The sequence below is a fragment of the Wolffia australiana genome, chromosome 4 (genome assembly GCF_029677425.1).
Source record: "Wolffia australiana isolate 7733 chromosome 4, ASM2967742v1".
NCBI lineage: Eukaryota > Viridiplantae > Streptophyta > Magnoliopsida > Alismatales > Araceae > Wolffia > Wolffia australiana.
In genome coordinates, this window is record NC_135838.1 from 4,054,982 (window position 1) to 4,069,655 (window position 14,674).

Sequence of the window (14,674 nt, forward strand, 5' to 3'; positions counted from 1 at the left end):
AGAAAATCAAGTTATCGCCCAGAAAAAAGAGCATATCTTTGCGGAGCTTTGTTCAATGGACTTCAAGTTGGTTCTGAGAACTGAAGATAAATGTTAAAACTAAATCACTCGAACTTCTGCACGAAAATACTGCCTGCAAGAAAACCAAAGCAGAGATTGCTGTCACTGCCGTTTCTTCATTAGATTTTGAGATGGTTCAGGTAGCTGGTTTAAAGGTTTTGAAGTTTGATCATTGGATTTCAGGTTTTTTTTTGATTCACCACAGAAATATCATCTGAACCACGATTGAAGTTTAGTTTTAAAGAGTCTGTCTGAGTCGACTCTGCACATAAAACTGCTTCATTGAAAATCAAATTACTACAAAGAAAATAGCATCTCAACCAATAGATTCCTCTGCTTAATCAATGGATTTCAAGTTGTTTCCGAGCTTTTACCCCAAAAATCATTACCCAAGATTGACGTCATAAAAAAAGACTAGATAAGAGGAAATTCAGCACCAAAGAGATGTCTAAAATAAATTCATCATTCTACCAGAAAAGGCCACTCAAATCATAGATTGCTCCCATCTCCACTTCTTAATTGGATTTCGAGTTGGGCTTTTGGTTTTCTCCAGAATAAAACGATTCCACTAGAGCGTCATAAACATTTCATACAAAAATAAACCAAAAATCGTGATATTGCCAACAAAAAAAGCACCTCAACGCCGAGTAGACAGCGGTCTCCTTCGCTTCTTCTGCAACTCTGGGAGTTGGAGTGGAACACGCAGAGTGATGGACACATTAAGCCGGCCCTCCTGCTGGAACTGGCAGCCCAGCAGCTGATACATTGGCTTCAGATTGAGGAAAGTCATCTTTAAATCCTGGGCAATATCCAGAGGCTCAGTCTTGAAGTTGTCCGCAAAAAGAGTAAGAACCAAGAGGTAGCTGATTAGAAGATTCTTCCCTTCAAAGGGCATGTTGCATGAGTCACGATCGATAAACAATCCGACAAATTTATTGTAGGTGATCCGAGGAATCCGGTGGTTGGTGGAAGACCCATGTTCTTCTACTATGGTCTTCCTTGGTTGGCTTGCTATTTCAAGAAACTTTAGCAGGTGGGTTATATAGGAGAGTATCCCAGCCAACTTTCTTTTCTCTTCCTCATCCTACAAAAAATCAGAAATGAGTCAAATCAATGGCAACTCGTGATCCAGCTTCAGAAGATTGAGGATTTTTCAGATATATTAAATTGAAAATTAAGTCGTGCAAGAAATCTGAAAGTTGTGAGGAACGAAAATATCAATCCCAAGGTTCAAATCAAAACTATTAACCGGCCAAGAAAATCAGAAATGAATCGAAATAACAGGCAAAACGTGATCCAGTATAAAAGAGATCGATCCAATATAAAAGTCAAATACTTGGCTGTGGAAGATAACTGAAAGTTTTGAGAAATAAAAAATATATTAAGCCACGGATAATATAACTACAAAATCTCTTTTTCATCCTATGAAAAATCAGAAAAAGTTAAAAAACAGGCAAATACTTGGCTGTGGAAGATAACTGAAAGTTTTGAGAAATAAAAAATATATTTAAGCCATGGATAATATAGCTACAAAATCTCTTTTTCATCCTATGAAAAATCAGAAAAACTTAAATAACCGGCAACGTGTGATCCAGTTTAAAAAAGTAGAGAAGAATAAAAGCTACCTACGGTTAACAATCACTAATTTTGTCATTCAAAAAAAAAACAATCACTAATTTTTATTCTTGATGAAATAAAAACACTAAATTTAACCCAGGGAAAGAAATATTTTTGAAGAACACAAGAAAATTTATCTTCTTTGTCCTACAGAAAATCAGAAATGAGTCAAATCATCGGCAAGTCCGGTTCAACAAGGTCAAGGCCCTTTCAGAGATGATAAGTTGAAAACTTCGTTGCGGAAGATATCTAAAAGATGTGATAAATGAAGGGCGTCGCGCCCATGACGGCAGGACCTCCAGAAACCGAAAAGGCCACTGAGATGACGATCGATGGTTATCATGCCGCGGTGCCCAACAAGCAAAACAGATTTTTGGCAGAAGGCCTCATCGAGATCAAGATGACGGGTCCCCCCGGGACACAGGAAGAAACCCACAACATGACATCCTGCACATCTCCACTTGGTGCAATGCGGTGGTACATCGCTGTGATGACAGAAGGGTGGAGAAATGGAGGCCAATCCGACGCGGTTACCTCCGAACAGAAGACGAGAGAGCCCCCCGTTGCGGCAGGGAGCTCCAACAGGAAGGCCATCACATGGGCTTCGTCCAAGACTCCCATTGAGATCCGGGCACACTCCATAAGAAAAGGGCCTGGACGAGAGGAAGGCAAGCGAGGCATTTCCAATTCAAGACAGACGCTGTCAAAAACCCATGAGGGAACATTGGAGGAAGGGCGGGCAGATATCAGAGGAGGCATGGAGGAGGACGAGGAAGGATGGGTGACGGCAAGGTCTCGACGTATTAAGAAGACACAAAGCAAGAACAAACTGCCCCTCCCGAGATCATCCGACGAGATCAACAAATGCTTCAGGTGCTTAACAATGGGACATCACGCACGTGACTGCAGGGAGCCGGTGAGGTGTCGCAGATGCAAGGGAATAGGCCATCGCCAAGCAAACTGTCGTCAAGGGGAGAGAAAAAATGGAGGAAAACAGGTTTGGATAGAGCAGCCCTTCCGGACTAAGGCTCACCAAGCCGACCAGCCAATAGATGAAGGGAGGGAGGATTGTAGTAATGTTCTGCAAACTTGCTTGGTGGGAGACATTTTTGGCGGCATCCTCAATTTGGAGGTGGTCCACAGGGATCTCTGGAGGAACTTCCCGACGGCGGATCAAGCTGAGTTGTGGCGGTTGAATACCAATACCCTACTCCTTCGAGGGGTATCACTGAAGACATATGATGTGGTCTGCGGCTGGACGCAGAGGATCGCAGACAGTGCGGAAGTTAGATGGCGTCATGTTCTCCCCACAGACGGGGCTGAATGGAGAAGGCGAACAGGGGTGCTGATAGAGGCACAAGGGGTCCCGTAGGTGCAGCGTAGAAGATCGTCACTGGAGAGGATGGTCGAGTCTTATTGGAGACTCACACATATCATTTCGTCGGGATTGGAGTCTGGGGACCCCAACGAGGCACTGTTGGAAGTGGAAATGGTAGAGGGAGATCTGATACCCCAGTCAATCCAGTTCCATAGCTATCAGGATACTTTCATGGTGAGTTTCCGAGCCGGTGCACTCCCGCCGGCACCTTGCATATCCAGGGGCCCAGAGGCGAGACAGGGTGAGATGGCGCGAAGCTCCCCCAATCGAGCACAACCGACATTGCAGGCAAGGGAAGACATACCAACACTAGATGGAGATATAGGGGGCCAGGCTCAAGGAGAGTCGGAGACATTGATTCCTCCGGCGCCCCCAACTGCAGATGTGCAGGCAACTGAGTGTGGTGGGTCAGACCTTCCACAGTTGTCAGAGGAATTGGCTGAGTCGGTCACCCCGGTACCCCAAGAGGGGGACGCTGCCAAGAAGGGGCAAGGCCCAGGAGGGAGGAGGATAAGGATGCCCCAAAGAACATGACGCATCAAGAAGGCTAATTTTAGCCGGTTTAAAGGCATAGTGTACCGTCGGAGGATTAGTCTTGACGGATGCGGATGTTAAGGAGACATGGCTAGTGGCGGGGAGAAATGGTCTAATGCGTCTGAGAATGGAAGGATCATCAAGAACGATAGTTCCTAAGCCTCGGGGAGTGAGGAGAAGGAGATAGCAACTCCCCCAATTCAGGGAACGGATCTCGTGGTAGAGCGGGACTTGAACATGCCATTGACGGTACAAGAGTTGGATGAGAAAGTGGAGCTCCTACCGACGCAAATACAAGGAGCAACCATCACCCCAGATATGAAATGCATCTCCTGGAATGTACACAGTCTCCGTGACAAAGGGAGACGCGGTGTGATAGGAGGGTATTTGCGGCAATGGGGGCAGATATAGTATGCTTGCAAGAAACCATGCTGGAAAGATGCGATGCTAGGGCGTGGAACTTGGTGGGACAGGGTTTCCTGGAGGGTTACGTGGTCGTTAATGCAGTCGGAAGATCAGGGGGTTTACTGGTGGCATGGAACACATCGACCTATGCTAAAGAGGGGTCCTGGACGGGGCAGTATGTGGCTGCAGTTAAACTCAAAAGAAGAAGTGACAATGTTCAATGTGCGGTGGCATCAGTCTACGGCCCCGTTGTCGCGACTCACCGACAGAGACTATGGGAGGAGCGGAGGGGGTGGTTGTGCTCTTCCAGGGAATCCCAATGCTTATTGGAGGGGATTTTAACGTGACACTGGAGTCGGATGATAGACCAGATGGGACTGGAGGACAGGACCCGGCTTTGGAGGAATTCTGGTCCTTTATTTCAAGCGCGGGCATGCAGGAAATGGGGCCTACAAACTATAATTACACATGGAGGAGTACAAGGGGACCTAATACTCTCTCCCGGCTTGATAGGTTCCTTTGTTCAGTGGAGCTGTTGGAGGAATACCCGCTGGCTGATGTGCGTGCACTCCCTAGACCGTTGTCAGATCACATCCCAATTATCTGGCAGGCAAATGTTGGCCAGAACAGATCTACATATTTCAAGATGGATAGATCGTGGTTGACTGAGCAAGGGTTCAGGAGGTGAGTTCATGGGGGTCATCCCAAGCCACCTAGGGCACAGCTACAACACAATTGGCTACCAAATTGTCAGGTTTGCGTCTTCACTTGATAAAATTGAAGAAAAAGATCCAGGAAGAATGACACAATCGTAGAAATGAGGCCTTGTCACGGGTCCAACAGCTTGATGCCTTAGAAGATGTACGGGGCTTAACCGATGCTGAACGCTCAGAGAGAAAAAGTTGCAGAGGAATAGTGGAGGAGAAAGACAAGAAGCTCGAGCTTGATTGGAGTCAGCGCTCTCGCCAACTATGGCTATCTGAAGGGGACGCCAATACTCAATTCTTTCATTTGGCAGCGAATGGAAGGCGTCGCTCGAATCAAATACTCCGATTAAAAGTGGGGGATCGAGAAGTTAACGGGACACAAGCAGTTGGAGGAGCGTTGGCAAACCATTTTAGAGAGATGACTAAACAAGGGACTCGAAATCAATGGAGATGGAGCAGTAGAAGCGCATCTAAGGTGACACAAGGACAACAAGCTGAGTTGGTGAAGCCTTTCTCAGTGGAAGAAGTGTGAACAGAGATCAAAGGTTTAAATGAAGAAGGTGCACCGGGTCCCGATGGATTCCCAGTCTTTTTCTTCAGCGAATTCTGGGAGGTGGTTGGGTCCAAGGTGATGGGTACACTAGATGAGCTACGGCGAGGAAATTATGGCCTGGAGAGACTCAACCGATCCCACCTATTTCTACTGCCCAAACGACCTGGCGCCATCAACGTGGGGGATTTCAGGCCCATTGCACTGTCAAACTCTATATACCTTATCATCGCCAAGGTGTTGGTGAACCGGCTAAGGGTGGTAACTAGGGACCTAGTCGGGCTGTTTCAATCGGCCTTCATTCCTGGAAGACAATTGGTGGACAGGGTGGTGGTGGCGGGGGAGGTTGTATCATCATGGAAGACGAATAAAACTAAGGGTTTCATGTAGAAGGTCGACTTTGCTAAAACATACGTCTCACTCAACTGGAGATTCTTATGGTCGGTTATGCGCAAACGCGGGTTCCCCGGGGAATAGGTGAGGTGGGTGACGCAATGTGTTACCTCTCACTCATTCTCGATTCTGCTCAATGGTTGAGCCGAGGGAGGGTTGATCCACCCACAAAGAGGAGTCAGGCAGGGATGTCCGTTAGCACTGTTGCTTTTTGTTCTTGCAGTGGACACCTTGGCCACCTGCACACTTAAAGCTTACGAGCAGGGCCTACTACGGGGTTTTCAGATGGCGAGCTACTCAGAGGGAATCCTGCTCCTGCAATATGCGGATGACACCACTTTCTTCATTGAGGGCTCGATGAGAGAAGCTCGTATTTTATCTGCATTGCTTGAGCTATTTGCGGCTTTTCGGGGCTGCAACTTAATCGAGCCAAGTCTGCCTTTGTGGGTTTCGGATTTTCTTCGGAGGAAAAGGCACAGTGTGCAAGAGCTTTAGGCACACCTCAAGGCTCGCCCCCGATGGACTACTTGGGTCTTCCATTGACCGGGAGACGGATCCTAGCAGCACAGTGGCATCTGGTAGTCGAAAACGTGGAAAGGAGGCTCGAAGGTTGGCAGAACAAGACACTATCAAAAGGGGGACGTTTGGTGCTACTACAGTCGGACCTGTTAGAAATCCCGTTATTCTACTTGTCGGTATTCAAAATGCCAGCAGTAGTGGTAAACATATTGGAGGGGTCTATGAGAAGGTTCTTTTGGGGAGGCACTGGAGAGGAAGGGGGCAAGGGAGTGCCTCTTGAGGCGTGGGAGATATTGTGTAGACCTATGAAGCAGGAAGGGCTGGGGATCCTTTATCTGGAATCAATGAATCTGGCATTGTTGGCCAAATGGGTGGAACGGATTATGAAGTCAACAACGGGCCTAGTTTTCAATGTCCTGAGAGACAGATATGGCTCCAAGATAGGTTGGGAGAGGCGTTGGGCTTGTGTCAGGGGAGAATCCCCCTTTCGGTACGCCAAGCGATACCTCACGTGCGGGAGTTCTTTGAGCCCAAATTGGGGGATGGGGCAAGGTTCCATTTTTGGACTGATAATTGGTCTAACCAAGGCACCATGAAGTTAAAGTTCCCAAGACTATTTGCACTAGCGAGACACCCAGAGGCCAAAGTCAGTGAGTGTTGGGATGAGGCGTGGGTCCTTATCTTGACAAGAGCTTTATCAGAGCCACGTTTTGAGGAGTTTTTGGGGATGCAAGAGTCACTTCTACCATTCAGCTCTTCAGCTGAAAGTGGAGACGGTTGGACATGGCGGGCCAGTGAAAGAAGCATATTTGAAGATTAGAGGAGAAGCGAGGGACGACGTGACCATCAATAGGGCATGCTACATGTTGATGAAGGTCAAAGTTCCACTGAAAGTGCGACTTTTCAGCTAGTTATTGCGGAGGCAGAGGCTGATCACATGGGTCTATCGGAGGAGATGGGCCCCCATGGATCCTATTGACTGTCCTATGTGAGCTATGGGGGAGGACTGCTCTCACATATTCTTCACGTGTCACTTCGCCCAGAGAGTCTGGGCATCGCAATAGGTACCAGAGGCGAATGTCTCCTCGGATGAGGCCTTTTGGACTTCAGTCATAGAAGGAAGACACAGAAACAGAGTGGAATGGGGGCGGTTACTTGCAGTGCTCTGGGCGATATGGCTACATCGGAATGAAGTGGTGTTTAAAGGAAAGGCGGCTTTGGTAGAGGACGTTATTCATGTCGTAGAGGCACTCGTGTATTTTTGGGTTGGAAGGGGGGGATAGTCCTTTTTTGGTCGGGTTTGTACATTGTTTGTACAAAATATTTGCAATTTAATGATAACGGGTTGGCCACCGGTTCCGGGTGGCCTTCCATTTTTTCTTCTTCTTCAAAAAAAAGATGTGATAAATGAAATATGTAGAACCCAAGTTTTAAATCACTACTCAAATCTAACCCAAGGGATGACGCCTCAACTTCCTCCTACAGAAAATCAGGAACAAATCATATAACAGGCAACTTGTGATCCAGTTTGAAAAAATCAAAGCATTTTCGGAGATGTTTAATTGCAAAATTTAGTTGTGGAATATACCTGAAAGTTATGAGGAATAACATACATATAACACAAGTTTTAAACCACTACTACTCACATAATTATTTTTTTGACGAAAATTAATCACATAATTATAGCTAACCTGAATCTCTTTCAGCTTTTGTATCCTATTGCAGACGAATGTTGGGTAACCCTTCTGTTCCCAGGATTCAGAAGAAGATTCTGTTGATTCTAGATTGTAAAAAACATCAAGGAGGTGATTCCATTCCCTTTTCTGGATAATCTCATCTATGATATACGCCTTTTCGGGAGATGTGGCAGTTAGATCATGAGGCGGGATATGGCTGAAAGTGTTGCCTGAAGAACCCACAAACGCCTCCTTGTTCACCTCAACGCCCTTCATCTGATTCTCTAGGGATTCCTTTGCATTAGGATCTTCCATTTGCTTCTTCAGTGTACTTCTCCTATTTACCTGCAGTTCCATGTAACAAAAATATTACGCAAAGTGAAGAGATAAACCTGATTAGGGAAATTAATAAGTTAACTTCTGTGGTAAGATATCCCAAATCATTGATATTGGCAGTGGAGTTTGCCAACGATAAGAGCTCAGCCCTCATCAACGATAACAACGATGAGGAAAACTCATCATCGTCCTTGTCTGCAGCCAGAATGACGGGCACAAAATCATCATTTTCATCATTGTCATATGAATGACAAGGACGATGACAACTCATCATTGACCTAGACATTGTCGTCGTCATCAGAAAAGAGTAAAAAGGGAGGAAATGAGAACCGGACAATGAGATGTCATCGTTATCCATTAAAAACTGTGGACGAAGGATGATAATGAAGACAAGTACATCACCATCATCTCTATTAAAAAGAATGGTGAGAAGTCATCATCCTTTTCTCCTCGTCCACAGTGACTGCGAACCGCAATTGACAGGATACTTTTATAGTATGAAAAAGGATAAAAGAGGTAGCTTTTCTGTAGGGAAAAGAAATAGGACGCACAAAGAATTGCAGGCAAAAAATGAAAATGAAATTTATGGAACAGATCAACAGATTTCTGACAAAACTTCTCGGAAGGAGATCAAAACAAAGCAAAATAATTTAAATGAATACCTTATATTTAAAAGGCAAGGATAATGCATTTCCTTATCAGTGTAATTTGGGAAACTCTATTTTTATTTCAAGAATGCGTAAAAGAGATCAGACAGGCGAGAAAAATGGGAGAATTACAAACGATTTTCCATTTAGACAGTATTCAAAGTTTTACGAAACTTGGGCCCATGAAAATCTAGTATTATCACGGGATTTCCCCTCAAAAGCATCTTTCCAGTTTCTTCACCAATTTTATGTGATGGTTCGTGAAAAGATGAGTTAATCCAATAAATGGTAGAATAAAGCTCAAAATGAGTTGAGGCAGATGCCTTCCCACCAATGCCAAAAAAGACTGAAAATTAATAAAAAGAATAATGAGATAGTCAAATTTACACTGTTTCCTGATAAAGTTAGCACGATGATAACCACAATGTACAAGAAAATAGAAAACTGGAAAAAATTAAATTCATACCACTGTTTTATGCCTCTTGGAGCCGTAGAGATTTGTCAGCAAGATTCTCTTTTCTAGCATGGATTCTGCGGGAGGATCCTCTTTCTGCAATTCTTCTTCAGATTTTCCTTTAACTCTAGGTTCCAGTCTAAATATCTGCAATATAAGAACTAGTTGTGATTAACACCTGAACCACTGACACCAAGATTCAAGTTTCCAGTAAAGGTAAATTTGACCAATTAGCGTCACCATTACAAACTTTTCCAATCAATAAGCTCTGATTCAACGGCCAACAAGTATCAACATCAACTTTCGACTGCTTGGTTCATATCTTTGGAAAGAGCATGTACAACTGACATAATTAAGCAAGATATTGGCGCAACCTACCCTGTCACTGATCTTCCAAAGCAACGAATGGAAGCTTGATTTCCAAGCTCTTGAAGATAACTTTTAAGTCTAACGACAAGATCCCTTTTTTGATCATACGATATACCAAAAGGTTGTTCACCCTCTGTTTTCTTCTTAATCTTTAGGGGATATTGTATGAAATAAGAGGGGATAATTTTTTGATCATACTAACGAAAAAATCATCCCCCTACTCACACAATGGTCCACCAAGGGAAAAAATAGAGGGAAAAAGATCTTATGAGAGTATTCTATGAACAAGGAGGGAAACAATTAACAAGTCTAACGACAAAACCCTCCCTATGTTCACAGAATGCCCCCCAAAAGGAAAACAAAAGTTATAGGGAAAACAACTTTCTGGGGATATTCTAAGAAGAAATTGGGGATTAATTTCCAAGTCTAACGACAAAACCCTCCCTATTTTCACAGAATATCCCACAGAAGGGAAAAAAAATTGTAGGGAAAACAACCTTCTGGGGTTATTCTATGAACAAAGAGGGGATAATTTCAAAGCAAAACGACTCATTCCTCCCTATGTCTACACCCCGTCTTTCCCCCCCCCAAAAAAAATAAAAAAGAAATAAAGAGAAAGGAAAACAAAAATAGAGGGAGAAAACCTTCTAGGGGGTATTCTATGAACAAAATGGGGATAAATTTTCTGGGTTGACCACCGAGTTCCGGGTGGTCTTCCCTCTTTTAATTCAAAAAAAAAAAGGGATAACTTCAATGCCGAACGACAAATTCCTCTCTATGTTCAAACAATGCCCCCCCACTCCCCCCAAAAGGATAACAATAACGGAGGGAAACAACCTTATGAGGACATTCCATGAACAAAGATGAGCTAATTTCAAAGCAGAACGACAAAAGCCAACATAAATACACACAATCCCCCCCCTTCTTCCCAAACAGGAAAAAGGAAGAGAAAAAACATAGGGAAAACTACCTTATTCGCGGCGATGGGCACAATCCTGAGGGACTGCGTCTCCTTATTGATGACTCCGAGAGCGTACGTGCAGAACTGAGGATTAGTAGCCTCACCAGTATAACTCGTCCCCACAAACTCCACATTCGACTCCGACCCATCATTCAATCTGGGAGAGACGACGAGCTCGAGCCTCGCCGCCCTCTGCGGGTGCCTAAAAACCCTAATTTTGGGCTCCTGGCCTTCTTCTGCACCCTTCAAAGGGTCGTAGCCAGAAGGAAAGTAGCCCACCAGAGGAGCGGAGCGATCGGCAGATTCCGTGACTGCTTCGACTCGCACATTCAACTGCTTCTTCTTACTCTTCTTCTTCTTGTTCATCTTCTTCTTCTTCGCGCTGCTCGGAATTCCTTCTTCGAACTCGTCCTTCTCGTCGGCCATTTTTTCTAATTCTGAGTTTACCGTCGAATTAAACGCTATTTATACTGATCGAGTAACAGTGGCATTTTGTATCAAACACCCTAGAAATTCAGCTTTCTTTCTCGATATGCCCTAGAATTATACAAAGAGGGGTAACTAACCTTACCAGTAAATCAGGGAACGGCACGTCTGGGATGTGACGGCCCGATGTAACAGGACGGTGACGTATGGTGACGGACGGGGACATGACAAGAAGTTCGTCAGGTCTCCCGTCCCGTCACACGTGATTTTAGAAAAATCTGTCACATTTGCGTCACGCGTCACTGACTCCGTTGTCCCATCTTCGTTTAGTCACCAGACGGCGTCACCGTCACACGTGACGGAAATTTATGATCTGAAATTAAATAATATAATAAAATATATTTTAAAATATTTTAATATTTTTAATTTTTTTTAAAATTTCCACTTTCTTTGTGCTTTTAAAATTCCGTCATCTGTGACGTCCATCCCGTCACGTCACCCATCCGTGACCCTCCGTCACCGTCACGGGTACTGCTTCACTGTCACCGTCACCATCACAGGGCAAAAATTTGTCACAAGTCACCATCACGTCATCCGTCAAAGGTCGGTCACTGTGTCGAGTGACATGATGACGTTTGCAGTTCCCTACCAGTAATTGAGTTTTATTTATAAAATGGAAAATCAAGACAGGGTAGTTATAGAGGAGATGGGATTGGTGTAATTAGCTTTAATTTGTCTTAAGCCTTTAATAATAATAAAATGATGTTAAAATTATTTGCAGAATTTTTTATGCGTTTTTTGCCAGATGACTTATGTACTTCATTCTGCACAAACCATTGCCTTGTGTGATGAAACAAACAACGAATTGAGAAAAATAATGTAATTTTCAAAAAGCAGGGGTGCTTTTAAGTACTACTAGTTTTATGTAAAATTGGCATAAAGAACTGTGATAGCTTCTGTCCACATTAATTTATAATGATTATAGGAAAATTATTTCCTTTATTTTTCTTATCTTAAACAGGAGATGGGTTTGGTGTAATTAGTTTTAATTTATCTTAAGCCATTTAATGATAATAGTGATGGTAATATTATTTGCAGGATTTTTTATGCATTTTTTGCCAGATGACTTATTTACTTCATTCTGCACAAACCATTGCCTAGTGTGATAAAACAAACCACAAATTGATACAGTAATGAAATATTCAAAGAGAAGGGTGCTTTTAGGCACTATTAGTTTTATGTAAAATGGGCATAAAGAACTGTGATAGCTTCTTTCCACTTTAATTTATTATGATTGTAGGGAAAATATTTCCTTCATTTTTTGGTATCATAGATAGAACAGCTTTATTTGCCAATAAAATGGACTATTCTTTTTCTTTAAAAGGTGCCTGTTATTTTCTATTTCCTCCCTCTTTTTAGTTCTGCAAACAATGACCAAAGAAGTCAACCCACGTTCTTCAGATTTAATAATTATTCAAACTTTGTTGGATGTTTATTTACAGAGCATGGCCAAGGTTACCCAAATTTACATGCTTTATTCATCGAGAAAGTTTATATTCCACTTTGTCTGTCAGCTCAAGACTTCAACTTTCTCGACCAACCTGACTCCGCATGCTTCCAGGATTTCCAGAGCTGTTGATGTCAGTATAAGATCATGAGTTCTAGAAAATTTGGCAAAACTTAATGGCATGAAAAAATGTTTACTTTAGGGGGATAGTTATCATAAAAATTGATTCTCTTACCGGGGTTGTAAACTTCAGGGGACAGTGGCCTTATGACGCCAGCAGTCTTAATCCTGTTCTTGAGCAAGAGCTACGGGCAAGATCCAAGAAAAAACAAAACTTAGAATTTTGAAACCATAATTCCATCTTGGGCCCTGATAAACTCCAACAAAGGAAATAAGGAGCCGCAGACTTGTACCAGAGCTCCAATGGCAGCTGGGATGCCAACAGTCAGAGCCATTGCCGACGTCATCTTTCCATCTTGGGCCCTGCCAAACTCCAACAAAGTGGCCCGGTGGCTCTCCACCCTCTTCTCCTCAGGAAATTCAACCTCCAAATCGTGATGAAGAATGACCATGTCCTGTTCTTGAAGGCCCACCCTCTAATTATGATCCTTGATTCATCTTAAAAAGAAGTAACAGGGAAGTAAGTGTTGACCTTTTCACAGCTGGAGTAAGTTAACTTATCCTGCATCAGCTGGCATGAGATATCGAAGGTGCTCTGGCAGGATATAGGGATTTCCTTATCTTCATCCAGCCCCAGAAACCTGAATTCAATTTGTCAGATCATGTTTATTTTTACTAACAATTACAAAATAAAAAAAGATAGAAAAGTGAATTTTAGTAGCGTTTGTAAAGTAGAAAAAAACAGAAAATTTTTAAACCTTGATGACAAGGCAGTCGTCATCGGTTTTTGAGCTCGTCAAAAATACTAATTTTCTATGTCTTTTTATAGGAAACACAAAAGTTAATGCATTTTAATTACATCAAAGCCTACTCAACTGAGCTTTAAAATAGTATTTGAAAAATAGAGAAAAATTTAGGAAAAATCATATTTACCCATCTCTCTAAATTAGAAAACACAGAAAACTGAAACCCAATAGCCTCAAGGTAATTTATCATATAGGAAATAACTCATACTTGATAGTTTTTACGGTAGTCAAAGCTGTTTCCAGTTTTTTGCAGTGCCCAAGTGAAATGATTCTTCTGGCGATTTCATCATCGTTGCAGGCCAATGGAAGGGTTTCATAAGCCTTTAGAAGGTTGTTCAGGAGAGCAGGGAACCTGGGCCGAGGGATTTCCCTGAGCATTGGATGAGGTTCGGCATCAAATAATCCCATACTCGCAAGGGTTCCCATGATTTCACTGAATCCTGGGTCATGTACAACGAAAATTAATAGAATGATGTGTAATTTAATATTTTTATTTTTTGAAATACCTTCGTAACGGAGAGTTCCTCGAAAGATTGTCAATGCTTCAGTTTTGATTCCATAGAGATCTCCGTAAGCTAAGGAATTGCGGTTGGGGAGACACTCCAGAGCAAATGCAGGGAGTTCCGGCAATCGAAATCTACTCGCTGATGCATAAAGATCATTGCCTGGAAATTAATTGATAAAAAATATGTTATTGATGCCATTTTCAATAGACGATTCCACTTCAAGTTGACCATGTCATCCAAGCAGAAATCAGATCAAGTGATATTTTCTAAAAAATATTCTAAAATTTTATATATTTTAAAAGGTGTTCTAATCTAACAGCAGGAGAGGTAATATTTTGGCGGACAGTAAATAGTTTCTCATTTTATTGATGTTCTGAAAATTTTCAATAAAGTAAAATTTATATTTATCTTAAGATAGATGAATGCAGACACAGTTTTAGAATATCTTATCAGGTTACCGTTACATAACTTCATAATGAATTCTATGACTGAAAAAAGAAAAAAAAATCATCCATCTGATTAAAAATAGAATTTCTGAGATTGATTTCTTGCGATGAAAGCTACAGAGTTTCTTGTTAAATTAAGCACAAATATTGCACGATTAAAGCAATTACTTGCCATTCACTTGAATAGTTTCTCCACAGTACTTGTAAGTAGCAGAGTTGCGGCCTGCTTTGATTGCGCCGGCAGGATTCCAACTGAA

At 42.7% G+C, this 14,674-nt stretch overlaps 2 protein-coding genes across 5 annotated transcripts in view; both read right to left on the reverse strand.

Annotated features, from left to right (window-relative positions):
• LOC144701664 (DNA binding / DNA-directed RNA polymerase) lies at positions 1–11,036 on the reverse strand. The gene is made up of 5 exons (XM_078573394.1): positions 10,616–11,036; positions 9,289–9,423; positions 7,855–8,184; positions 697–1,144; positions 1–133 (listed from the first exon to the last, which is right to left on the reverse strand). Exons 1-4 carry the CDS (start codon positions 11,030–11,032, stop codon positions 698–700), a joined length of 1,329 nt encoding a protein of 442 aa, XP_078429520.1. The 5' UTR covers positions 11,033–11,036; the 3' UTR covers positions 1–133; position 697.
• A 1,435-nt stretch (positions 11,037–12,471) lies between these two features.
• Positions 12,472–14,674, reverse strand: part of LOC144701665 (lysine-ketoglutarate reductase/saccharopine dehydrogenase bifunctional enzyme) — a 32,077-nt gene continuing 29,874 nt past the window's right edge. For all 4 annotated transcript variants that reach the window (XM_078573396.1, XM_078573395.1, XM_078573397.1 and 1 more), the window contains 7 exons: positions 14,590–14,669; positions 13,972–14,130; positions 13,674–13,905; positions 13,192–13,300; positions 12,953–13,114; positions 12,775–12,844; positions 12,472–12,664 (listed from right to left, as the gene is read on the reverse strand). In XM_078573396.1, the coding sequence (XP_078429522.1) occupies positions 12,603–12,664; positions 12,775–12,844; positions 12,953–13,114; positions 13,192–13,300; positions 13,674–13,905; positions 13,972–14,130; positions 14,590–14,669 (874 nt within the window). In that variant the 3' untranslated portion in view covers positions 12,472–12,602. The remainder of the gene's footprint in view (positions 12,665–12,774; positions 12,845–12,952; positions 13,115–13,191; positions 13,301–13,673; positions 13,906–13,971; positions 14,131–14,589; positions 14,670–14,674) is intronic.